Source organism: Girardinichthys multiradiatus, chromosome 2, assembly GCF_021462225.1.
Source record: "Girardinichthys multiradiatus isolate DD_20200921_A chromosome 2, DD_fGirMul_XY1, whole genome shotgun sequence".
In the NCBI taxonomy this organism is placed as follows: domain Eukaryota; kingdom Metazoa; phylum Chordata; class Actinopteri; order Cyprinodontiformes; family Goodeidae; genus Girardinichthys; species Girardinichthys multiradiatus.
Genome location: NC_061795.1, coordinates 48,398,756 through 48,425,773, shown reverse-complemented (window position 1 = coordinate 48,425,773; position 27,018 = coordinate 48,398,756). Strand labels below are relative to the sequence as shown.

The 27,018-nt window shown below is 40.5% G+C and overlaps 2 protein-coding genes across 2 annotated transcripts in view; one reads left to right on the top strand and one right to left on the bottom strand.

The window, feature by feature from the left end:
* The first annotated feature begins 1,179 nt into the window (after nt 1-1,179).
* tspan33b (tetraspanin 33b) lies at nt 1,180-26,194 on the top strand. The gene is made up of 8 exons (XM_047353760.1): nt 1,180-1,388; nt 12,625-12,682; nt 15,548-15,675; nt 15,837-15,911; nt 21,384-21,479; nt 21,789-21,917; nt 23,672-23,833; nt 25,889-26,194. The coding sequence occupies exons 1-8, from the start codon at nt 1,293-1,295 to the stop codon at nt 25,955-25,957; spliced, it is 813 nt and encodes a 270-aa protein (XP_047209716.1). The 5' UTR covers nt 1,180-1,292; the 3' UTR covers nt 25,958-26,194.
* The window catches only part of ttc38 (tetratricopeptide repeat domain 38), a 14,936-nt gene continuing 14,014 nt past the window's right edge, over nt 26,097-27,018 (bottom strand). The window contains exon 14 of the mRNA XM_047353749.1: nt 26,097-26,504. Within this exon, the coding sequence (XP_047209705.1) occupies nt 26,417-26,504 (88 nt within the window). The 3' untranslated portion in view covers nt 26,097-26,416. The remainder of the gene's footprint in view (nt 26,505-27,018) is intronic.

Below are 27,018 nucleotides of genomic sequence, written 5' to 3'. Positions count from 1 at the left end.
CTGACATTTCTCTAAGTGCAGACACAGCACGCTGTCATTTTGCAATGTTTGCGAAAGAACTGGACAGAAAATAAGTTTAAAAAAGCAGCAAAAAACTTATACAAGAAATTCTTCCAATTCCTAGAATTGGGACCCATGTGTCTTTATCTAAAATAGAAGAGCTGGACCTTAGGTGTGTTTCAATTTCTTTGTAGTTTATGTCTTTATTTAAAGCAGATTCATCATGTTTAGTCACAGCTCATGTTTATACATCGTCGTGCTAACTAAAAGGTTAAGCAAATTAAGAAGGGCTGACTTGTCCCAGTTTAGCTCGGTTTCCTTAGATAGAAAAACTTTTTATCCAATTTTAATAAAAGGCTAACTCCGACTGCACTGTTCAATTGTTAGGATTAATTGGAATGTATGAACCTGACTATTGTGAAGTGCCTTGAGACAACATGTGTTGTAAATTGGCACTATATAAATAAACCTGAATTGAATTGAATTAGCATCAGGGAATTAAACACACATGTTGTCTTCAATGAAGGAAACACAGATCAATCTCATTAAGTTTTCATGTTCATGCTTGGCATGAAGGTACCTAAGAGAGCTTTAGTCCCAGCCCTGCTCCACAGGAGAATAACTGGGGAAGAAAATACATGAATATGTTTCCACATCCAGAATTTCTACTTCCAAAGAAAGTTCAGAATAAATAATAGAAAATTCAAGTAGAGCTGAGTGAATCTTCTGCACAGACAATCATATTTCCATACTGTATCTTTTAATTGTTCCTCTGCTCACTCTGGCTAATGATGATGCTATAAATTGATTATCAGCAGTTTTACACAAACATTCAGTAAAGAACAGGTAGATTTTTCTGTTTTCAAAACTAGAATTTGGCTGATTAAGCAATAATCTTAAGTATGGAAACGATGTAGGATGTAAAACTCTGATGTGCCACACAAAGACGGGTTAAAGTGGACTTTGAGGTGAAATGAGTTCTACACTAATGGAAGGTTGATAGAACACCAGAGCTCATAGGGCTTTAAGCTGCTGTCACCCATAGAGATATGTAGTGTAATCTGACCTGTCAGCCTACATAGGCAGTTCTGGGTCCTATCAGCATGGCGGGGCAGCGTCACCCACCCCGCCACCCCCTTAGTTTCTTTTTTTTTTTTTTTTTGGAAGCTTGACACCCCTCCAGCCTGCAAGCAATTCACCACATCACACATTCAAGCAGTGTTTGTGTATGCACTGTGTGGGGCTGCAGCTAATTTCCAGTTAAATGTCAGATTGGACAGAAAAAATCAAAAATGGACAGAGAATTAAATCTGAACCGAGTGGAAACGTTCTCCTTCATCAACCCCTGGATCAGATATTTCCTCTTCTTCTTCAGCTTCTTGTTTTGGGTGAGTACAGCTAAGCTTTCAAAGGGCTTTTCCTGCAGTAGTACACCGGCACAGAAAGACGTCCCAGGACATTTTATACTGTGACTATTTTTAAGCACATAAATCACAAGCTATCAGAGTTGTACCTCTTTTAAAAAACGGATGAATGCTAGAAAGAAAAACCTTATAAATAATGACTGAAGAAATATATTGCAACCATAGTGATCAGTTCCAAGAGTCCAGCTTCTCCATTACGACTTGTTTTAGGATTACTACAGTTATAAATGGACATTTCGATTGCTTAAGTCTCTGAAGAAAATGTGGAGCAGTGCAGTCTCTTCAGATCAGCAGAGCACTGACTCATGCTGAGGCATAAAACACCTGGCAGCTGTGTATGCCTGCTGGTAGACATCTGAAAGCAACCGTTAAATGTGCTGCATCCTTTCACTAGATATTTGCATGGATTTAAGGTCTGTATAATACAGACAAGTGACTTAAATTTGTGGGTAAGCAATACAAACGGGGTGCTGCAACAAATAAGGAGATATGAACTCTCAGGACTAAGGTGTCTTGTGATTAGGATCACTATCACTACATAGTATTTTACATTTCAGAATGAAAATAAGCTGTACTATTTAATATACCAAGAATGCTAAGGTAAAATAAATTAAATTAAAAATATTAGGTGGTTCTGGCCTTGGAACACTCCCATTGAGGCTATTTTTGCCCAGTCTCTCTTTCTTATTGTTGAATCATGAACTCTGGCAGTGACGCCTGCAGAAGTTTAAATGTTGTTCTGGGTTCTTCTAGGACCTCCTGGATGAATTTATGTGCTCTAGGAGTAATTTTGGTAGGTCGATCACTCCTGGGAAGGCTCCACTGCTCTACGTTTTCGCTATTTGTGGACAATGGTTCTCACTGTAGTTCTGTAGAGTCCCATTGCCTTAGAAATGGCTTTGTAACTTTTTCCAGACTGGTAGATGTCAGTGACTTTATTTCTCATCTTATCTCTCATGTTATTAAACAGGTTCTCTCTGATTTCTTGATTCTACAGGTCTGGTAGTAATCCGGCTTTGGTGAAATTAAACTCCGCTTTCCTAAGAAATGTGGTCAATCACAACATTGTTTGATCCAAAAAAATTACAAATAAAACCCAAAGCAGAAAAGGATAAATACTTGTCACAGTATTTTTTTTACTGTACAAAAAAATAAATCAGTCACATAAATACTAAAAAATGTCAAAAGGATGAATTCTTTCACTTGTGACTAAACAGAATTTTTAAAGCAGCAAGAAGAGTTTGTATGTTTTCCAGAACTAAAATTTAATGTTTGCATCATTGGAAAGAATGATCCAGGATTTTACAGAAAAACCACCATCTGTCTCACTGGAAGACTGTTGGTTCTGTTCGGTTTGTTGGATTTCCAGGTGATTCCTCCTTTGTGTTTGGAACTGAGTGATACAAAGGAAAAGGGTAAACCAAAATCAGGAATTTTTCATCAAATTAGATGAAAGTAGCAGAGAAAAAGATGCAAACAAAAACATGTACCTAACCGAATCTCAGAAGTTCAATTGGTTCTGTCTCTTTGTGTGCGCTTGAGAGGTCAATATTCTTTAGACATGGGGAGGGACCAAGAATAGAAATTAACTGTCCTTGTAGATAAAACTATCTTGATGCCTAAGCTGTTTCCGCATTAAAGGTTTCAAACTTGTAATCATTCTACTGCATTACAATGACAGGTTCCCATTCAGCGTTAAAACATTAACCAAGTCATGACTAATAAAGGATTATTTCTTTTTTTTTTTCTGAATGAAGATGAAGATAATTTGTACATGAAGGACTTATAACAATTTAAATTCTATGTACGTTTATATTTTGATAGGGTCAAGATAACCCAGGAAGTCATCGGCAGCAAGTTTAAAAGGTCCGTCAGGGACATTTTGATGGGAATTGGTGAATGTAGTTTTTGTGGGTGAATGGTGAGATCTGTGTGTTTGTGCTTATTACACCATTATGCTTCATTATGATAGGTTACATAAACCCATTTCCACAACAAATGCCAACAGTTCACAGGGAGGTAAACTTGCAAACATTATGTAGGAAGAGCCAATGAAGCATGGATTCCACCAAACCCCTGAAGGTGTGCTCTGGTACCTAGCACCAAGATTTTTGCAGCCCCTCTCCTGATTCTTGTTTGTCCAGACCATCCCACAGATGCTCAGCTGGACTTGTCAAACCATTCCTGAACCATTTTGTTTTGTGGCAGGGCCCATTATCCTGCTAACAGAGCTGTCAGGGAATTTTGTTTTCACTCCAACCGTTCCACAGCTATGCATCCCTATACATGACAAACTACCATGCACTGTATGCTCCTCACATGCGATGTGAGCCATGTCCCTTCGCCAGTACAATTCAATTCAGTTTTATTTATATAGCGCCAATTCACAACACATGTTGTCTCAAGGCACTTCACAACAGTCAGGTTCATACATTACAATCAATCCTAACAACTGAACAATGCAGTCGGAGTTAGCTTTTTATTCAAATTGGATAAAAAGTTTTTCTATCTAAGGAAACCCAGCAGATTGCATCCAGTCAGTGACTTGCAGCATTCACTCCTCCTGGATGAGCATGTAGAGACAGTGGACAGTCACTGGCGTTGACTTTGCAGCAATCCCTCATACTGAGCATGCATGTAGCGACAGTGGAGAGGAAAAACTCCCTTTTAACAGGAAGAAACCTCCAGCAGAACCAGGCTCAGTGTGAGCGGCCATCTGCCACGTCCGACTGGGGGTTTGAGAGAAAGAACAGAGCAGAGACACAAAAAGAACAAAGAAGCACTGATTCAGGAGTACTTTCTATGGGAAGGAAAAGTAAATGTTAATGGATGTAGCTCCTTTAGTCGTTTCATCTAGAAAGAAAGAACAGATAAACTCTGAGCCAGTTTTCAAGGTTAGAGTCAGAAAGAGAGCACATAGAGTTAGTCACAGTAGAAGCTCAGTCAATTGCCATGTCTAGGAGAGAGAAAGGGTTAAACACTAAAAGACAGGGCCATGTAGATCATCGGTAGAAGGTGAGCATTAAGTTGTTGCCAGCAGAAGCTCGGACGATGACCCCCTCTAGGAAGGTGTCACAGGTAGACACAGAGCCAGGCCAGCTGTAGCTTCTAGGAAGAGAAAAGAGAGAACATAAATTGAAAAGCTGAATTAACAGCAAATAATGCAAAATTGGAGAGTAGTGTGAGAATGTAGCGAAGAGAGTGAAAGTGGTCATTATGTCCTCCAGCAGCCTAAGCCTATAGCAGCATAACTACACAGATAGTTTCAGTTCAGATTATGTAGTTAAACGGCGCTTATTTACAACAATGTCGTCTCAAGGAACCCCACAAAGGGTCCACTGATGGTCATGGTTATACTAAGAAGGAAGAACCAGTGGCCCACTTTGATTAGATATTAACCACTGCAGACCACAGCCACCCAGCAAGGGCTGCAGTTTTGGAGATTTTCTGAGCCAGTTGTCTAGTCGTCAGAATTTGGCAATCATCACAGTTACTTATTGCTATGCTGCCTATTTGTCCTGCTTCAATACGTCAGTCAGGAGACAATCTCTACTGTCTGCCTAATCATGGCATCCTTTTAACGGACGAAGATGAAGCAATACCTAGTGTTATTTGCTTTACCTCAGTATTCATAATGTTATGCCAGATCAGTGTAGATCAGTGTGTTTCGATGTGACAAGAGAAAGCAAATAAATTATTATATGCAAATGAGTAAACATAAATAAGCTTTATTAAGCAACAACTTTCCCCATTAGGTTTTGTGTATCAGTTCTACTAAACTTATAAAATTGGACAATAATAAAAAAACACAACAAAGCTTAGTGCCAAATTGCAAACATGCCAGGCTGCCGCCTCATTCACTAACTTGGCAATAAGCAGATAAACGTTTGTGTTTTGAATAATGAAATATAAAATTACCTTTTTTTTAACAAAATAATACACGGTACTTATGAATTAAACTGTACTTAGTGAGAGGTGCAGCCCAATATAGAACATCTGTGTATCTGTCAACGCCTGCAGCTTAACACCTGTGAGTATGGTTGTGGACGCGCTTTTGTATACAAGGTTTCTCCACAAAAATATGCAATGGCGAGTGTGAGGACCCACAAACCTGCCCCATGGTCCCTGGACGGACACTGAGGAGACATCCAAAGGCCCCCCAAAGCACAGGAACTCCAGGAGAACCACCGCCGGGACTAGCGCAACCCGGTTTTCACATGACGTCGCAGTCACGTGACCACACTTTGCGATCACCATCTTGGGTGGCAGCTGCAGCCTGTTTTCGTAGTTTTAGCGTGATCAGTGAAGCAAAACTCCGGACCATTCATTTACTCTGGGGAAAACGTCTTCAGTTGTGGGTTGTGCTGGTCGTGGTGGTCAAGACCAACGTTCATTCTATCGTCTGCCAGCCATGATAGAAAATCAGTGTGAGAAAACAAAAACACTTGAGTACACAGCATCAACTACTGTGGCTGAATCCGATATCCAGGTCGGATTTGAACGGCTTGAACCTCACTCACACCCCAGTGTGCGATGGACATTTTGTGACAGGTAAATAAATAATGTTCACCTACATTTTTTGTAATAATAATACGGAAGGTAGTCTGCCAAGACCATGAGCTGATCAGATGATTCTGAGCTGGGTGGCAGCACTCAGCACTGTAACTTACTTCAGTAAGCTGCACTCTCACGCCTTGACCAGCTACAGTAGATGGAAGCTGCAATTTACCTTTACTGTTATACTGTAAATGTCAGTCAGTCAGTCAGTCATTATCTAGTCCTATAACTATTATGTAACTTTCCAATAAAAGGCAATAATGAACTTATTATGGATTTTTGCCTATGTTGTGGCTATGAAAAAATAGTTGTGCGACCAAACCAACATATGGATGCACCTTGTTGATGAACGCAATTGTCTTGAGGTACATGTCCTAATCAGGAGGCTGTAACGACTCTAAATACTTATCAGTGGTCGAAAAAGGTTGCAATGTTGTGAAATGCGTGAAGCGATACGGAGATACCAGTGACCGGCGACTTCAGTGACATCAATGAAAATCCCCCATTCTATGACAGCATCCTGACAATGTGGAAATTGAAGGTATATAGGCTTCATATTATTACTGTAGGCTGCACTGATGAACAGGTGCTAGCACTGCTGCCTTGCAGCATCAAGGTCATAAATTTTAATCCGGACCAGGACTTTTATGAGTGGGGTTTGCATGTTCTCCACATGTAGGAGTGGATCTCCTTTGGGTACTTCCTCTTACAGTCCAAAAACATGCATGTTAGGTAAACTGTAAAGTTGACATTGGGTATGAGACTGTCCATGTATGTCTGTGCTGACCTGTGCAGCCCATTGACACATAAATATGATGACCAGCCTGCCTGTGACTCTGTAAGGATTACGTTTCTATTGAAAATAGATAGATTATTCCATTCAGTCTGCTCACCACTAGAAGCTATTTTCTTAGATGTTCAGGATCTGAAAATGCACATTTGGGTGTATTTGTTTCATAGGGAGTGTGAAGTCTTCAGCATAATAAACTGGCTCGGGTATGCAGGAATCTATCCTATTTACATAGAGAGATATAGGCATCAAGGAGCACTGATTGACCTACTTGTCAGACCTGAGTTCTCCAACAGCAGTTGTTTGTGCACACACACACACACACACACACACTCATTCACACACCAACCACAAAATGTCTAACTGCCTTGATTTTCTTCCACTCAGCTGCTTTAGCACACAGACCACACCTGTAACTCCCTTCACCCCATCACATCCAGGCTCATCCAATGCAACACAAAAACAGTAAGGGAGCAAAACGCTGCTGTGAATCCTCACTGTGATCACAGCCAATCAGCAATATCTGCCACTCCAGCAGCCGTATGAGCAGTCTATGTTGACTGTGTTTATCAGACACGGGGCTCAGAAGTGAACATTGCAACCCTAATCCATCAGGCCTTTGTCCCCACGTTCATGGGGCTCAGTTCACCACTGAAACAAAATCCCCTGGGAAAAGCCTGAATCATCGCTTTGAAAGAAACAGAGCTGGAATAAAATCAGCATGCAGGCATGACTCCCTGCCACCCGTATTTTTGCGCCCAGGCAGTGGAAAACAAGATAGTCAAAAATATATGGAGGTGGAGGTAAAAGCACACTTGCAAAACAAAACTGTCCATTTTAAAAGCCTTGAAAACAGTTGCTCCAAAGAAAATGCACATCTTCATGCTTCTGCAGCTATTTTTTTGTCAAGGTATACTAATGATTCAGAAATTGTAAAAAAAACTCTTTAAAGGCAACAATTTGCTCCTTCAGGACTTCTAAAGCATTACACATGCAGGCCTTCCAAATAAAAAACAAGCCTATTTTACTCCTAATTAAACCATGAACCATATCTCCAGACCTCCAGCAATCCAATTTGTGCTTTTAAAATCCAAATAAAACATGTTTATTAAGGAACAAAAGCATTTTTACACACGTGTGCGTGGTTGCCAATCATTAGAAAGGCTGTGAATCTGCAGGGTAAAAATGAAAACCAAGCTAAACAGCTTGTTATTAAATGTTAGACGGAGAATCAAAGAACGGAGAAATTAGCGCTGACAGTCCCATCAGCCAGAAGCACCAACACACCACCTGTTTTCCACCTGCTTCACTGCTTTATTGGGAGGATTATTTAAAGCGAACGTGCACTTTCAGAAGCTCAACAACACACCCTGGAGTAACGCTATTACATGAAGAGGTCATGCAGTCATCACAGAAACACAATCCAAGTAAAGCTTCTGCAAACAGAGTTCTCAAACCAAGACTAACCTTACCTCATAAAGATGACCCATATCCCCTACCTTACAAACGTAACATTTTCATTTACTGTCATGCTCCAGCTACAAACTTCATTGTATTTTATTAGTACATTGTGATAAAAGTTGTAGTGCATATTTGTGAAGATGAAAGAAAATGAGACATGACCTGCTCTGTTTAAATCCCAAGAGATTTTTTTATTTTATATGATGACCCTTAATGTCACAAACTAAAACTCGTATTCGTCGTCTACCGCTTATCCAGGACCGGGTCGCGGGGGCAGCAGACTCAGCAGAGACGCCCAGACATCCCTCTCTCCAGACACCTCCTCCAGTTCCTCCAGGGGGAGCCAAAGGTGTTCCCAGGCCAGCCGAGAGACATAGTCCCTCCAGCCTGTCCTGGGCCGTCCCCTGGGCCTCCTCCCGGTGGGACGTGCCTGGAACACCTCCCGAGGAAGGCGTCCAGGAGGCATCCGGTATAGATGCCCGAGCCACCTCAACTGGCTCCTCTCGATGTGGAGGAGCAGCGGCTCTACTCCGAGCCCCTCCCGGATGGCCGAGCTCCTCACCCTATCTCTAAGGGAGTACCCGGCCACCCTACGGAGGAAGCTCATTTCAGCCGCTTGTATCCGGGATCTCGTTCTTTCGGTCATGACCCAAAGTTTATGGCCATAGGTGAGGGTAGGAACATAGATCAACCGGTAAATTGAGAGCTTTGCTTTTCGGCTCAGCTCTCTCTTCACCACAATGGACCGGCACAGTGCCCCCATTACTGTGGCAGCCGCACCGATCCGTCTGTCGATCTCCCGCTCCATTCTTCCCTCACTCGTGAACAAGACCCCGAGATACTTAAACTCCTCCACTTGAGGCAGGAACTCCCCTCCAACCTGAAGAGGACAAGCCACCCTTTTCCGGTCGAGTACCATGGCCTCGGACTTGGAGGAGCTGATCATCATCCCAGCCGCTTCACACTCGGCTGCAAACCGCCCCAGTGCATGTTGTAGGTCTTGGCTAGAGGGGGCCAGCAGGACCACGTCATCCGCAAAAACATGTTAAGAAATATGTTAATAAAGTTTGTTTCTAACTACAAGTGTTAAACCCTCACCTATCATTATATATTTTATATTATAAATGTTGACAAGACAACTATCAGTCATGCCTTCCACAGATCAGGGTTTTATAGAAGAGTGGCAAAAATAAAGACATTGCTGAAAGAAATCTAGAAGTACACCTGTTTACCACAAGTCGTGTTGGAGACAAGAAACGTCGGAGAAGGTGCTCTGCTCAGTTTAACTTTGGTGATCACCATGGAAAATGTTGGGGGGTGGGAAACTTTACTCAGTAATACAAGCTGTACACTGACCACTTTGTATTAAAGTGTCATATCTTCAGTGCTGTCCCATAAAAAATATAATAAAGTATTTACAAAAATGTGAGGGGTGTACTCACTTTTGTGAGATACTGTTTTAGCCAACATATATTGCACTTCAACAAATGAAGTCCTTCATATATCAAATACTGATATTGCTATGATGATATATTCACAATATATTGTGCAGACTCAGTCACATATTTATGTTAGAATGACCTAGTCAAAGTCCGGACCGAAATTCAACTAAGAATATGTGGCATGCCTAGAAAGCTGCTTTTAGAAGATGCTCTCAATCCTTTCTGACTGGACTTGAGGTGTTTGCAATAAAGAACGGGCAGAAATGCTAGTCCCCAGTTGTGTTACAGGCATTCCCATAAAGACCTATAGCTGTTACTGCAGCAGATGGTGGTTTTAGACAAGTATTGACTTAAGGGGGTGAATACAAATGGAAACCACACATTTCAGCTTTTTATTAGTAAGAAAACAAGAAAAACAGTTTACTTTTCCTTTCACATTAAAACTACTTTTTGTTGGTCTGCCACATAAAATCCCCAATAAACATTAGTTTGCGGTTTGAAGACGACAAAATGTGTCAAAGTTCTACTGCAAAGCGCTGTAATGTTAAAACTAATCAGAAATAATGAAGCTATAATGAGAAAACTACAGGAGAAACAAAGAGGCTTTCTCTCCTTTAAAGTTTTGCATCAACATGCTTCAGATTCAGGTGATTAAAACGAGACCCATCTGTTCGTTTATAACACTAAAAACAAAGGTGTGGTTGCCATGGCTACATAACTTTTATATACTTCTAGATGTGCACCCGACTTTTTAGCACTGCGCGAACATTTTGAGACGCATATCTTGTTTTAATATTAATGGAGACAGATTTTCTTATCATTGTCAGATGTCTTTTAGCGTTAACCTGGTTTTCTGAATTTGTCACCAATATTTTTACTGTGTGTGTATATATGCACTCCTTCCTGTTCTGTACTGCAAGGGGATCTGAGGGGTGACTTGGATAATTCAAGAAAACATACTGCCATGTTCCTTAACCTTGAGTATACTTTACATGGATGTTTTGTACTGAAGAAACCAGTTGCAGATTGCACATCAGAAAGCTGTCAGGGATTCATCTCAGAGCCTTTTTGCTGCAAAACAAGAGAAAATCTTATTGTAGTTAACTTGAGTTTGCCTGCATGAAGTCTGCTCACAGACATGATATTTTCTGGCAACAGTGTTCACTGATTAAAGTTGCACAAAGTACAATGTTGGTTTTATTTTGTTGTGGGACCTCAGCTTTTAGTCTACATTAACTTTCATAAGTATCTGTAGTCCTAGAACTTTTTCACATCGTGCAACCTCAGAACCACAAAGGTCTGTTTATTTTATTGGGGTTTTATGTGATAGACAAACTGCTGCCTAATTTTTAAGTGGAAGGAAAATGATTTTCAGCGGTCTATATTTTTTTTTTCAAATCAAAATCTGCAAACTGCAGCTTTAAAATGTTATTCATGTCTCTTCACTCTGATACCCCTAAATAAAACCTAGAATAATCAGTTGCTTTCAAAAATCACCAAAAATCATCAAATGCAGAACAAACAGCTTCATGAAGACCAAGGACCACAGCAGACAGGTCAGGGACAACATTAAGCAGATTTTTAAAGCAGGGTTAGGTTCTACAACAACATCCCAAGCTTTGAACATTTCCCAGAGCTCTGTTTAATCCATCATCTGAACATGGAGAGAGAAGATGGACCAACTGCAGTCCTATCAAGCCATTGACGTCCATATAAACTGACAGACAGGGCAAGGAGAGGCAGCTAAAAGGCCCATGGTAACTCTGGAGGAGCTGCAGAGCTCCACAGCTCAGACGGCAGAATCTGTTTACAACACTATTAGCTATCTACTCCAAAAATCCGGGCTTAATGGAATAGTGACAAGCAGATAGAATTTAATTCAGTTATTTATATTGGCCCAATTTACAACTTGTGAACAAGTCACAACATCTCAAGGCACTATTAAAAACAAACAGATCCCAATTATATACAGAAACATACAATCAGTCCAATTCTACAGACATAGGGATGCCTTGACATCCTATATAAATATTGCTGTTATGGCCAATAACCAATATTTACTGATATTATATATCATATATATATATATATATATATATATCTTTCAACACCATGAAAAAATGACCACGCTACTGACATTGCTTCTCTGCTTCAGTTATTAATGGTTATTAATATCGGCCCAGCCAATACTGATATGGTAAAAAATGATTAACATTGGCCGATACTGATGTCAAAGCCAATATATATTGTGCATCCCTAATATATTGGTCCAGAAAGCATTATATAGGAAGTCTAGTTTGATGATTGCCACAAGCCATGTAGGCGATATTGCAAGCATGGAAGAAGGTCCTCTGGCCATATTACTTTTTGGCCTTTATCCAAATTGTGTGGTGGACCTTGACCACAGCATCCCCACAGTAAAGCATGATTGTGGCAGCATCATGCTATCAGAATGCTGTTCTTCAGCAGGGACAGGGAAGCTGATCAGACTTGATGGCAAGATGGATGAAGCTAAATTCAGGACAATCTCGGAAGAAAACCGGTTAGAGGCTCCATAAGGTATTGACTTAGAGGGATGGATGCAAACGCATGCCACACTTTTCAGGCTATATTAGTAAATGATTAAATTTGCTGGTTTTATTTTTGTGTAAAAAAAAAAAAAAAAGAATAATGGTAAAACAAAAATGTTGAATCATGAATGATTTTCCCTTCACCATTATGCCCTACTCTGTGTTGATCTGTCACACTGCATCTGAAAAAAACACATTGTTTGCAGGTGTACCCAAAGAATAAATTAAATGCTGTAATACGAATACTTTGCAAGGCGCTTTATAAGTACCAAACTTCAGTTTAAAGCTCAGTCAGAGCAAACATTAGAACAGGTGATATTCTCAGTGTTGCTGCTTGTATGTGAATCAATCTGGTTGACAAATAACTTGTTTTTTTGCAGGTTTTTTCGTTGCTGATTGTTGGAATCGGGGTTTATGCTAAAGTCCAGAAAGCTACAGGTACGTGAAAACACATTTTCCACACAGTTCCCAATATCACGATTAAAATGTACAAAACGGCATTTAATACAAAATGCATTGAGAATGTACTCCTACTGTATTGACATACTCCAGAAGATTATTACTTCATCCTCAACAAGTGAGACAACATTGGAAATAACTGCAGAACCTGATTTGTGTTTGGACTGTTTTGATCCTGTGAAGCTTCCTGAGTTATCAGAAATATTAGCTTCATCTAAACCTTCAACTTGTATGTTAGACCCAATCCCAACCAAATTATTTAAGGAAGTGTTCCCTCTGATTACCAGCCCCATTTTAGATATGATTAACCTATCCTTAGTAAATGGATCAGAACCACAGGCTTTTAAGTTAGCTGTAATTAAACCTTTACTTAAGAAACCTTCGCTTGATCGAGATGACTTGATAAATTACAGACCTATATCCAATCTTCCATTCTTATCTAAAATTCTTGAGAAAATAGTTGCTAATCAAATGTGTCAGCATTTACACAGCAATGACCTGTTTGAAGAGTTTCAGTCAGGTTTCAGAGCTCATCATAGCACTGAAACAGCTCTGCTGAAAGTCACTAATGATATTCTTATGGCCTCAGATAATGGACTTGTGTCTGTTCTGGTTCTGTTAGATCTCAGTGCTGCATTTGATACAATCAATCACAAGATTCTCTTAGAAAGGCTGGAATATGCTGTAGGGATCAGGGGAACAGCGCTAGGCTGGTTTAAATCTTGTTTGTCTGACAGATTCCAGTTTGTTCATGTAAATGATAAATCATCTTTAAACTCCAGGGTTAATTGTGGAGTACCACAGGGTTCAGTACTTGGGCCAATTCTCTTTACTATATATATGCTTCCAATAGGTCAAATTATCCGGCAGCATAGGATAAATGTTCACTGTTACGCTGATGATACTCAGCTTTACTTATCCATAAATCCTGATGAACCCAACCAGTTAGATAGACTACAAGCATGTCTTGAAGACATAAAAACTTGGATGACTTTAAATTTTCTGCTTCTAAATTCAGACAAGACAGAAGTTGTCGTCTTTGGACCGGAGTCTTTAAAAAAGAAACTGCTTAGTTAATCACTTAACCTGGATGGCATTAAATTGACCTTCTTTCATCTCCGGAACATTGCCAAAATTAGAAATATCCTATCCAGGAGTGACGCTGAAAAACTAGTCCATGCATTTGTTACTTCAAGGCTGGACTATTGTAATTCGTTACTATCAGGATGTCCACAAAATGGAGTTAAAAGCCTTCAGCTGATTCAAAATGCTGCAGCAAGAGTTCTGATGAAAATTAAAAAGAGAGGTCATATTTCTCCTATTTTAGCTTCCCTTCATTGGCTCCCTGTTAAGTCCAGAATAGAATTTAAAATTCTCCTCCTCACATATAAAGCCCTTAATGATCTAGCTCCATCATACATCAGAGATCTGATTGGTCCATATGTTCCTAACAGAGCACTTCGTGGCTTAGGTTATCCTGAGCTATCTCTGTAGTTATGCTGCTATAGGCTTAGGCTGCTGGAGGACATAATGACCACTTTCACCCTCTTTGCTACATTCTCACACTACTCTCTAATTTTGCATTATTTGCTGTTAATTCAGCTTTTAACTTTATGTTCTCCCTCTTTTCTCTTCCTAGAAGCTACACCTGGCCTGACTCTGTGTCTACCTGGGACACCTTTCTGGAGAGGGGCATCGTCCAAGCTTCTGCTGGCAACAACTTAATGCTCACCTTCTACAGATGATCCACATGGCCCTGTCTTTTAGTGTTTAACCCTTTCTCTCTCCTAGACATGGCTACTGACTGAGCTTTTACTGTGACTAACTCTATGTTCTCTCTTTCAGACTCTAACCTTGAAAACTGGCTCAAAGTTTATCTGTTCTTTCTTTGTAGATGAAACAACTAAAGGAGCTACATCCATTAACATTTACATTTCCTTCCCATAGAAAGTACTCCTGGATCAGTGCTTCTTTGTTCTCTTTGTGTCTCTGCTCTGTTCTCTCAAACCCCCAGTCGGTCGTGGCAGATGGCCGCTCACACTGAGCCTGGTTCTGGTTCTGCTGGAGGTGTCTTCCTGTTAAAAGGGAGTTTTTCCTCTCCACTGTTGCTACATGCATGCTCAGTATGAGGGATTGCTGCAAAGTCAACGCCAGTGACTGTCTACTGTCTCTACATGCTCATCCAGGAGGAGTGAATGCTGCAAGTCTTTGACTGGATACAATCTGCTGGGTTTCCTTAGACAGAAAAACCTTTTATCCAATTTGAACAAATAACTGAATCTGACTGAACTGTTTAATGGTTAGGATTAATTGGAATGGATGAACCTGACTGTTGTGAAGAGCCTTGAGACGACATGTGTTGTGAATTGACGCTATATAAATAAACTGAATAATACTGTAAGGCCCATCTGGGTCCTGTTTGTATCCCGGTAAAAAATAAAAATGAAATCTTATTTTTTTTCCCCATGTTTTGCAGCATCACTTGTTGGTGTGTGAAACATCGTGGGTTAGGATTTACTGCAGCTTCATCCTCACTCTTCTTAATTCTCACATTTCATTTTGGATGTATATACTGTAGCTCATCGACAAAAAACAGGATTAGCCTGTAGCTAATCCCAGTGATCAAACCTCTGCAACTGCATAATCCTCCAATTCGAGATCATCGGTGATGGTTTCAGACCGTCAGAGCAACTAGTGTTGGAAGGGACAATGCAAAAACAGGAAACTATGCATTGCAAATAATTAAGTTGAAGAGAGATTACAAATGAGGGTAGAAAAGTAGAACAGGAAGCTCAGATGATGACAGCTTTTTAAACGGAGTCTGTTTTCTTGTCTCTCTGCCAGACACGGTGCGGGACACGTTCCTGGTGGACCCGGCCGTCATCCTGATTGTGGTGGGGGTGGTCATGTTCTTCATCACTTTCTGCGGCTGCATCGGCGCCCTCAGAGAGAACATTCGCCTCCTCAAGACAGTAATTCCCTAAAAAGACACATCACTAATATTGGCACTGTGCTTTGCTTCCAATATGGCAGCTAAAACGACACTAAATCTAAAATCATGTTTCACATCAAATGCTTGACAGTAAATCTGTCGCTTCAGATTAAATATTGTGGCCTTTTTATTCTCCTCCAGTTTTCCTTCAGCCTGATGCTGGTCTTTCTCATCCAGCTGGTTATAGCAGTCCTGGGCTTTTTCTACTCCAATCAGGTATCTCCACACCTTTCTAAAGACACTTTTCTGTGCTCATGTTTAGCACTTCAGCAATCTGTGGACACTTTCAGGGTATTAACAGATGCATCAATTATGATTAATGGGTCAGCTTACAGTAGGGGCCACATGTGTTGGCTCCCATGGTGAATATGTGTAAAAAGTCTGCAAATAAATGCAGCTTTTGTTGCAGCAGCACACACTGAAAACTTCATTTAGGTGTTTCTGTTCAGAGAGAAACATAAAAATTGAGCAGCCAGCAGGACAGCTCTCAGTGGTCTGTAACATTTCTCAAGGTTGGAACATCCAGATGAGCGATCTTGGACCGCTTCTTTTTGCACAGTGTCTTTAGATGGTTCTGATTCCTCCATCCTCTCTGATTCTTTCTTCTCTTCAGCTCAGCCACAGGTTTCTATAGCATGTACGTATGTCTGAGATGGTCACGAGAGAAGGTTAATTTTGTGTCTGTTAAACTGTTTCTATGTCGGCCATATCCTGCAGAAAAACCCAGTTACAGCCCATTTTAAGTTTACTGGAAGAGTCCACAAGATTTTAATTTAAAATGTCCTGGTATCCAAAAGAGTTTGTAGTGTCATGTGCTCCAAAAAGTTTCCCAGGACCTTGGGAAAAGAAACAGGCCCAACAAGAACAGGTTCTGCTTAGCATGTGACAACAATCTGATCCAGTGTCTATATGTCTGGACTAAGGGTGAAAGTGTCCAATGAAACCAAACCTGAAAGTCTGGGCCACAATTCCAAAACCCAACTTTGATACAAAAGTAACACTGACATAAACCAAACCAAAAAACCCACAGAGAAGCATAGTGGTGGCAGCATCATGATCTGGGGTTCGCTTCCTGAGATTGATCTGGGATTTCTGTCAAGGCGGATCAAGCTGTTCCAAACGCTAGTTAATTTTGTCTCCTAATCTTCAGGTTTCCCCTAGAAAGGAGATGAGGATACAAATTCGAGCTTTGGAACTGCTGAACCAGAATTCAGAACTAAATCTATGGGATCACCTAAAGGTTGCTGTGAACAAGAGAAGTCCAAACTATCTGAAAGATTTGGAGAACCCTTTCAAGTCAGGATGCTGATGGACACCTGCTAAAACTGAATGCTGAAACTGAGTTAACAGGTGCTTCAATAAAGTGTTTAGGTCAATCCATCCTCTGCAAGAACAGAGAAATGTGTTCAGTCTCCTGTGCCGATTCTGTTCTTGCAGTTTGTTCTTGATGCAGATTCTGGGCAGAACTTTGTTTCTGTGGTGAGAAATATAAAGTGGGTTTGCTGCAGTAGGAAACAGCTATGAAGAACTCCTGTGGGTTCTGCACTTTTTTTCAAGGGACAAATAAAAGAAGTAAAACAGTAAAAGAACCAAGTTCTTCTGTTCTTCTGGCCTCCAGGCCTTCCACAGGCCTTTACTTTCAGGTTATTCAATCAGGGTATTGCCTAACATGTTTTCTTTTTTTTTTTTTAGTTAATCTTGCAGGTCAAGTGTCACATTTAAAGGTGGAAAATGTTTGGAAATGATAGATCATGGTTTTCATTTTTTGAATTCTCAAAAACCTAGAATTTGAACAGGGGTGTGTAAACTATCCAGAGCCACTGTATGTTTCTTTCCCTGAGAAGGAAGTTAGATCTTTTTATTGTACATTCGTTTGTCATAAAGGTACATGGTATGGTTATGTACTTCTTATAAAGAGTATGCCTGAAGTGAAGATAACAAAATAAAGAATAAAAGTAAAATGTATTTACTGCCCAAGCTTTTTCTGTAACCATGTTTCTTCCTAAAAGTGGCTCTCGCATCCACTTATCCTCTTCAATAGCTTCCCCATTAAGGGTCCAGTAGGAATAAAAATACAACGGCCAGCAGTGGCAACGTTCCCTCACATCATACCAGGAACATCAGTGGAGATGTTCCTGGTATTTAATAATGCCTCTCCTCTCCGGTGTTTTACTCTGTCAGCGCTCGGATTGCCCACTGCTAAACAGAGCACTTTAACAGCCCTCCCAGCATCCTGCCTCGCTAAATGATTCAGATGCTTCAGCACTTCAAAGTGGAACCAAATATTCCATTTCAGTAGATCCCTTAAAGGAGACTTTGCTGCTAATGACACAGTGCGATGGTGGGCTTCGAAGCCCATAAGCCAAGCATGGAAACAACGGAGCAGGAGGTGAACAGTCGGGGGGATGTTTAACAATCCTCCCACGATTCAGTAAAACTACTTCAGGATAATAGTATTTATCAACATAAACTGTTTCAACATAGTCTGTAAAATGAACAGTTTATGATGCCTTTAGCAAACAGCTTACAGAGGTTCATTTTCAGCTTAATGAAAGTTTTAAGTTCAGCAGGTTATTAGCATACAAACCCTCCATTAGCATTTCTTTTTCTGTGACTCCAACCACAAGCCTTCTTCTTATTAGAATCTTAAAATAAATAGAGAAGTAAAATAAATGTTCTGAAAATGAAAAATACAACTTTAATGGGCAGTAGAAAGTAGGCTCTAAACATTAAAGACTTCATTCAGATTATTATTATTATTACATTTATTTAGTGCTCATTCATATTTATTTGCCTCCTGAGGAGATTACAAAAATGACATTATAATAACTAATGTGCAAGTTCTGCTGCAGATGGATCTTTGTGAATCCTCTTGTGATTTTCATTTTGTCTATGCTACATTCATGTCAGAGACATGAATTATCTCATTGTTGACATTTTGTATGCTGATTTCTGTGGATGCATCTGATCCAGATGATTACAAAGCATCCAGGCATCTAGAACGTATTCACAGCGCTGCATTTTTTCCACATCTAGGTATGTTCCAGGCCTATTCCAAATGGTATCACATTAATCTTTTTCCTCAAAGTTCTACCCACAATATCCCATCATGACAATGTGAAAGACATCAGTCAGTCATTTTCTACCGCTTATTCCATAGTGGGTCACGGGGGAGCTGGTGTCTATCTCCAGCAGTCTATGGGCAAGAGGCGGGGTACACCCTGGACAGGTCGCCAGTCCATCGCAGGGCAACACACAAACAACCATGCACACACTCATTCATACCCCTAAGGGCAATTTATAGTGACCAATTAACCTAACAGGCATGTCTTTGGACTGTGGGAGGAAGCCGGAGTACCCAGTGAGAACCCACGCATGCATGGGGAGAACATGCAAACTCCATGCAGAAAGACCCCTGGTTGGGAATTGAACCCAGGACCTTCTTGCTGCAAGGCAACAGTGCTACCAACTGCACCACCATGCAGCCCAATGTGAAAGACGTTTGTTTCAAAATTATTACGAACAGAAAACTAAGAAATCACATTTACATAAGTATTCACAGCCTTTGTTGATCCACTTTTAGCAGCAGTTTCAGCCTGAAGTCTTTTTGAATATGATGCCACAAGCTCAGCTCACGTATCGCTGGGCAGTTTTGCTCATTCTTCTTGCAGGCTGGAACCAAACTAAATGTGGAAAAAGTCCTGTACATACATTATCTATTTTTCTTTGACGCCACACGTACACAGACTAATGCTGCGCCATATGCAATTAACGTTTTCAAGACGGCCCTCTTTACAGTGCATCATAAAAGTATTTACACCCCTTTAACTTTTTCAGATTTGATAGGGTTACAGCAAACTTCAATGCACCTAATTAAGATTTAATGTGATTGATCAACTTAAAGTTTAAAGAACAGAGAAGATGGATGGAGCTAAATATTGAAAGAAAGACCTGTTTATTGATATAATTGGCATTGATTCACAACGCAAAGCACTGCATAAAAACAAAAGTAAAAATGTAATATCAATATACATTTTACGCAATCTGAAAGTTGTGGGTTCCTCTTGCCACATGTTGATGTGCCCCTGGGCAAGGCACTTAACCTGAAGTTGCCTACCAATCTGCGTATCGATTCATGAAAGTGCACACGTTTGTGAGTGTGAGTGAATGCAGCTCTAGTGTAAAGCGCTTTGAGTGGTCGGTATTAATGGAAAGGCGCTATATAAGTTCAGTCCATTTACCATTTACGCTTCAATCCCTCATCAGCGATTGGCCAAACAGTTTATTAGTCAGGTTGTTTGATCAGAAGCTGCAGTTAATGTTTCAGTCCTGATTTTAAGGAACCACCAGTTTGTGCACTTCAGGGATTTTGTTTCAGAGCTGAGGATCACAGAAACTAATTGCTGCCTCATCTTGTTTACGTCTGGTTCTGAGAGGACTGAGTAAGCAGGTCTCTGAACACCTGAGGGGTCTACATGGTCCATATTTGACATGTAATTCAGAAAGGTATCTTGTTTCAGACCATATAGTGCTTTATAGACCATTAGTAGAACTTCAACCACCAGCCTTTTACAAATGGGGAGCCAGTGCCGTGGCTTAGGAACTGCTGTGATATGATCTGTTTTCCAGGAGAACAACCTTAAGCAAACAGCCAGAGCTGCAGCAGCTTCGCTTAGATCAGTTCTGTCCACTTCCAGTCCTCAGGGGCTGGTATCCTGCATGTTTGAAAGGTTTCCCAGTTCCAACAGACTGGTTTGCATTATCTGCCAACGTACTGCAGACTTTTGCTGATAACTAATCAGTTATGTCACATGTCAGACAAGAGTTAAATATTTGCTGTTCATAGACACTCTCTGGGCAATTTGTCTAAACTTTAGGTACATCACAAAATTATCTTCTGTTTCTAGATGTTGAAAGCTGGTAGAAACATACCACAAAAGACCTGCAGCTAAAGACTGACTCGGGGAGCTGACTATAAACAACTCTACACTCTGATTTTTATTAGTAAAACAAAGCTAGAACATGGTTTCATTTTTCTTCTGCTTCACAATTATGTTGTAGTTTATGTCGGTCTATCACATAAAATCCAAACAGACTTCATTAAAGTTAGAGGGTGTGAATATTATTGCAGGGTACTGACTGTAACACTAGGGCCATACACTGATTTATTTTACAGCCTTCTTTTTCCTCCAGAAACAAAGAATTAAAAAATAGAAGCGAAAAGGTTTAATTTTTCCAGAAATCTTTCAGGTTTTCAGTCATCTTTGTCCACTGCTTCCTGTCATTATGGCACTATTTAAACAGATGTTTGAGATGGCCTTCAGATGTGAATATCATGTAATGTGATCCTTCGATGTAACAATGAAGCAGATGCAGATAACCCAAGCTGTCCATGAAAGCTAGTAGAACGCCATGGAATGCCACCAAATTACCCATGAGTAGCTGGTTGACAGCTATTTGGAGGCATTACTGACTGAGGTTTGAAACGATTCCAGCAATTATCAATCATAGACTCTGGTGGGATTTCCCTGCATCTGCAGAAAGTCATTTTGCAATGTGCCATTAATACCCCCTCAATACTTAACAGAGGCTGGAGTCTTGTGAAGACAGAATTTCTTTCTAAATATGGAAATTATAATATAGAAGCTACCATTTTCTTTATAAATCTCTGTATTTTTCCTCTCGCAGACCCGAGATGCTTTGGGAAAGTTTGTGAAGAAAGCGATTGTGCACTACAGGGATGACCTGGATCTGCAGAATCTGATGGATTACATCCAGAAAGAGGTGCTCTGGTTAATTCCTTTTTGACACAGACATGTACCTAACTACACCACACTGCACATTGTGACCCAAGAGCTCTGTTTTATTTATTTTAGGCCTTAGCGAGGATTTTCCACATGAGTAGCTAAATATGCATTTCCTGCAGCTCCGTGGGACTCCTTATGAGATAGTCCTGCTCCATCTGCACATCCTGGCACCATTGTGAGCCTGGGTTTTTCCATGATAGAAGCCCAGACAGGCAGGATGTACAGTATGAAACCAGACCATATTTCTAAATGTACACCTTTGTTGTGCTGTCTCTGTTTTGCTCAGTTTAAGTGCTGTGGATGGAACAACTACACAGACTGGTCATGGAACCTCTACTTTAACTGTACACATGGAAATCCCAGCTCGGAGCGCTGCGCTGTGCCTTATTCCTGCTGCACTCCTGTTCCTGGAGAGGTGGGTCCTCCTGATGGTTCATCACACTCTCCATGCCGTTTAACTCATAATGTTAAAGAATAAACTCCTAATCACTAAATAATGAGCAGCATATAAGGAGTCTAAGTTGTTCTGCCATGAACTTGGACCCGAATACTAAAATGGGCCATTCTTCTTTCTTACCATGTGAGCTCTAACCCAGCATAGTGCTCAGTAATATAGGGGAAGTGGATGTTTTACTTCACTTTCACTCAGAAGAGCAAATGTTTGCCTTCATGTAGGTAAGAGGATTAGCCAGGTCTATGCCAGCAGCTTCAGGTTCAAAGTCTCATGCTGAATTAGTAAATGTCACTATGTCAGGTGTTCTGCAGATTGACAGACATTAAAAGGACATTTTAAACTTTATCCATACAACATGACGTGCAGTCAGTGGTCTACAGATGCTGAGAAACCGCAGCTTTGCTTGACCACAGCAAAATCTATTTGTGTTACAGGATATTTTCACTAGTTTGTCAAAACTGCAACTGCTTTATGCCTGAAGGCAAGAGCTGCATGTCTGCATCAGATAGAAAATGATGTGGCTGCCAAACACAGAACCGGCCTCATGATGAACTTGTTTTCATCCATGACAAGAATAGAAAATAAATTAAAATGCTTAAAGTTATTGACATTTACAAACAGTGAGTAAAAAAAAAAGGCTTTTATTACAAAAGACAAAACTAAACAAAAAAAAAAAGCTCAAAGGCAACATGTCAACTACTTAAACATTGGGTTTTTTATTCCCCAACATGTTTGAAAGTTTGGGGCAGGCTCATATTTACCACCGAGTTGCATCACCTCGTCTTTGAAGAACACAACTGAATATTTTTAGTCTTGCTTGACGTGAACCCTACAGCTCAGCAGATCCTTTGTAAAATTTCCCATTTAAAAATGTTTTAAGTGGATCACTGGGAACAAAACCTTTTCGCTTGATACAACATCTGTGCACATATTTTGAATTGGATATAAGGTTAGAGAGTAGTGCTATCCAACTGGTTTTAAATATGCAACATGTTCTTATAGTTTATTTGATCTGTGGAAACATCGGCAGCCTTTATAGCAAAGATGGCCAGGATTTCACTGAGTTTTAATGATCTTCGATGTTCTGAGCATCAAAGAAAGCTGTCTACACATGCATATGTAAGGCGTGCGTGTATGACACTGCATGCCAGCTTTTATCAGGTCTACATTCAAAAAAATTACTCTACTGTGCATCAGTGCTCCAATTTGTATAAAATCGTCCTAATTATTATGCAGACACAGCAGCACATCTTGAAACCCACGACTGAAAGAAAACTAAGGAGTTTGTGTTGAGCCACCACAGCAATATTGATTAAACATCATGCTGCACAGAAAACGGATCACAGCAACCTTTCCAACATGGTTGAAAAATCAATTAAATAAACAGCACAAGAGTTGATGCAGTGCTGCAACCTGCTGGCGGCAAACTGCAAATTCAGTGTTTATCTGCAGACTGCTTCAGGAGTTTCAAGTTGCTGATTCAACTCCTTCTTGTTGCTTGACATATGTGCGCCTGAAGTACTCGCTTGATGTTTGTTTCCCTCCTGTTTCCAAATCGTCAGCCTTCTGTGCTTCTGCTTTAGGTCTCACAATAATGTTTAGTTTTTTTTCCAGAAGCAGTATGAGAACAGCCTGGTGTAGAGTTTAAGCATGCATGAGGCTTATGTTGTATTCAAGGTTGCTTTGTGTTTTTTCCTCTCTCCACCCGCTTCCAGGCGGTGATCAACACCATGTGCGGCTTCGGGGTTCAAACCCAAAAGTACCTGGACGCAAGCAAGTCAATCTACCCAGTAGGATGTGCAGACAGAGCGGTAATGTGGATCGAGTCTCACCTGCTGCTAGTAGGAGCTCTCACCCTGGGTCTGGCCTTACCTCAGGTAACCCCACACACCCATGTACTTAATTCATGTTATGCATGATTAAACAAGTCTTTTACCTCAGACCACACAGAAATCAGATATAAAAGGCTTTTTCTTTTAAATAAGCTACCACAGGTCAATGAAGGTATCAATAGAGGCTTGCTGGGTAGAGCATCCAGTAATCAACCTATTGAGTGGACTTTCTACCTTTCAGGCAGACTCACAAAGTCCTGGATGCTGCATTGTAGTAGTTCTAGCAACACTTCATCAATCAGCCCCCTGCATCCATTCTGAAGCAGCACCAGACTGCCTGAACATAAATTTAACTTTTTCTTCCTGAAAACTTTATAAAATTCACCTAATAAGGTTAATGTTAGAAGAAGAAGAAAGGAAATATCATAAAAGTCACTAAAGTTGGATAAATGTGAGCTTCTTAAAACACAGGCTTATACTAAGCACTAAGATGGCACAATGCAACAATTAACTATAACCATAAATTATTAACTATACTGATTAAAACTGCAGGTTTAGCATGCAACATAAGTAGAGAACTGTAATACTGCAACATTATGTCTAAAAAGGGAAGATGCTGACAACCTCCTCCCACTTATGAAAGAAATGACTGCACAGCACGCTTACACTCCCACAGCAATTAGTCGTTTTAATACCTAAAGTCAGAAAAACATATATGCTAGCTTTTATCAGGAGCTGCATACATAAGATAAAATGATCATACCCACTTGCATCTTAATGCATTCAGTGATTGCATTTCCGATAAATCCCGCCCGAGCAATCACATTAGTGCCATGATTTCTTTGATGTTTGAGAAATTTGATTGGATGTTCCCTTTTTGGGTGGAAATCAGTGGTTTCCACCCAACATGTCGGCTCTGTTAGAGAAATACACTATGAGCTAGACATCTAAAGTGTAAACATTAGTATACAACGCCTTGCGAAAGTATTCATACCCCTTAAAATGTATGATAAACAGATACAACGTAGCAGATTGTTAGGAGAAAGGGAGAATAATGCATTGTTCGCCCTCCGGACCACCACACCCTCTTGTTACATGTCTACCAGCTTTTTGCACATCTAGAAACTGAGATTCCTTTTCATTCATTTTGTTTGGATCAAATACACTGTAGCTCTAGCTGTATCTGCTGGTAGATGAACCTCTGACTGTCCTGTATTTACCTCCACCCATCATCTCATTAAACTCTGACCAGCTTCCCTGTCCCCACAGCATGATGCTGCCACATTCCATGGTAATGGTGTGTTCAGGGTGATGTGCAGCGTTTCACATGTAGGCCAAAAAGTTAAATTTTGGTCTCATCTGAACAAAGCACCTTTTTCCACAGGTTTGATGCTTCTTCTAGATAGCTTCTTGCGAACTTTTTCCAGATAAAGGAGGGCACAAGTAAGTGTTGTACCTTTTAACAGATTCTCCCACCTAAGCTGTGGATCTCTGCAGCTCCTCCAGAGTTACCATGGACCTCTTTGCTGCTTTTCGCTGCTCTCCTTGCCCAGTCTGTCAGTTTAGGTGGACATCCATGTCTTGGTAGGTCTGCACTTAGGCCATCCTCTCCATGTTCAGAGGATGGGTTGATCTGGGAGATGTTCAAAGCTTGGGATCTTGCTGTAGAACCTAACCCTGCTTTAAACTTCTCCACAACTCCCTCGATGACCTGCCTTCTGTGTTCCTTGGTGTTACAAACCTCAGAGGCCTTCATAGGACAGCTGGGTTTAGAGTAAATTACACACAGATGTGACTTCTGCAGGCAATGGATTTTATTTAGAAACATCAGTATAAAGGGGGCTAAACACAAACTACACTTTTCTTCTTTATGTTGGTGAATCATGAAAATACAGTGAGGTTTGTGGCTATAACAACGTGAAAACGTTCAGGGCTTCTAAGACATTTGCAGAGAACTCTAAACCAATTTATTTTGATACATTTTCCTGACTGTGCCAAACTTAGAACTGCAGCTTTTCTTCCAAAGACACCTTGAGATGCTCATTACTGGCTGTAGTAGCGTGTGTTCTGTAATCTAAAGCCGCTGATTATGTTTTCTAGATTGCAGGCATTGTGCTGTCCCAGATCCTGATCTCTCAGATCCAAAATGAGATTACTTCGGGGTTTTGAGGGCAGCGGTAGAAGGAAGAAGTTCCAGTGCTCAACTCGTCTGAGTGCAAACATCTAGATTACATATCCTTTTGCTGACATGCAGTTCCCTCTGGCAATAGTCTGATTCACTTTACTGTGACCCAGAAAAAGGCACATGCATAGTGCAAATTGTATATTTATTGATGTCTTCTTTTTACCAATAGTAACATGTATAGTGAAAAGTTATACATTTGTTAATAAATGTGCATAATCCTACTTACTGCAAACTATTCTTGACAGATTTTTCAAACAATTATCTTGACAATTTCACATTCAACACAGAACCTTATACTTCGAGCAACTAAGGAATGTAAAGGTGCTACATGACCATCTGTGTCAAGTTCCTTCCTGTGGGTTAAATGTCTCCTAAATCCAAACAGAAGATCAGATTATAGAGGTATTTTCATCTGGGACCCGCCCGCGCACGCTGCAATCACTCTAGTCGTGAAGAGCAAGAGCTTTCTGCATCAGACGATGGGTCAGAGGACAGTTGGGCCTCACAGCATCACGCTCCACCACCAGACACCTGGGGAAATACAGCACAACCCAAGACGAGGCGAAGAGATGAGCAAAGATTCAGGGAGACTTCAAGCTGAGAGAACAGCTCAATCAATAATAAAAGTGTTACATGGTGCCAGATATAGAAAGGAACAATAAAAGCTATTTGTGTTGTGCACAAAAATAAAGATGTGAGAGAAACCAGGGGTGGACAGTAGTCTAACTAGAGAGCAGAGCTAATCGCTTTCAGTCTCAGCAGAAACCTCCTTATGATGGTTTTGAGTGACGTGGTGGACATGGTTCCAGAGATAAACCCGGTTCTGTCCATGTTTTCCTATAAATTACGTTTAAATGGTGGGAAGATTATTGGAAAAAAATAAAGATTCAAAAGGATTAGTTACGGTCCAAACCAATTTAGTACTAACAATGGTTTAGAGGACATCAGGGATCTGTTCATGAATGATGAACACGTCATTAAATTACAACCAGTTTTAGGCTAAGAAATGCTGCAGTTATTGATGAAACACTTTTAATCAAACAAG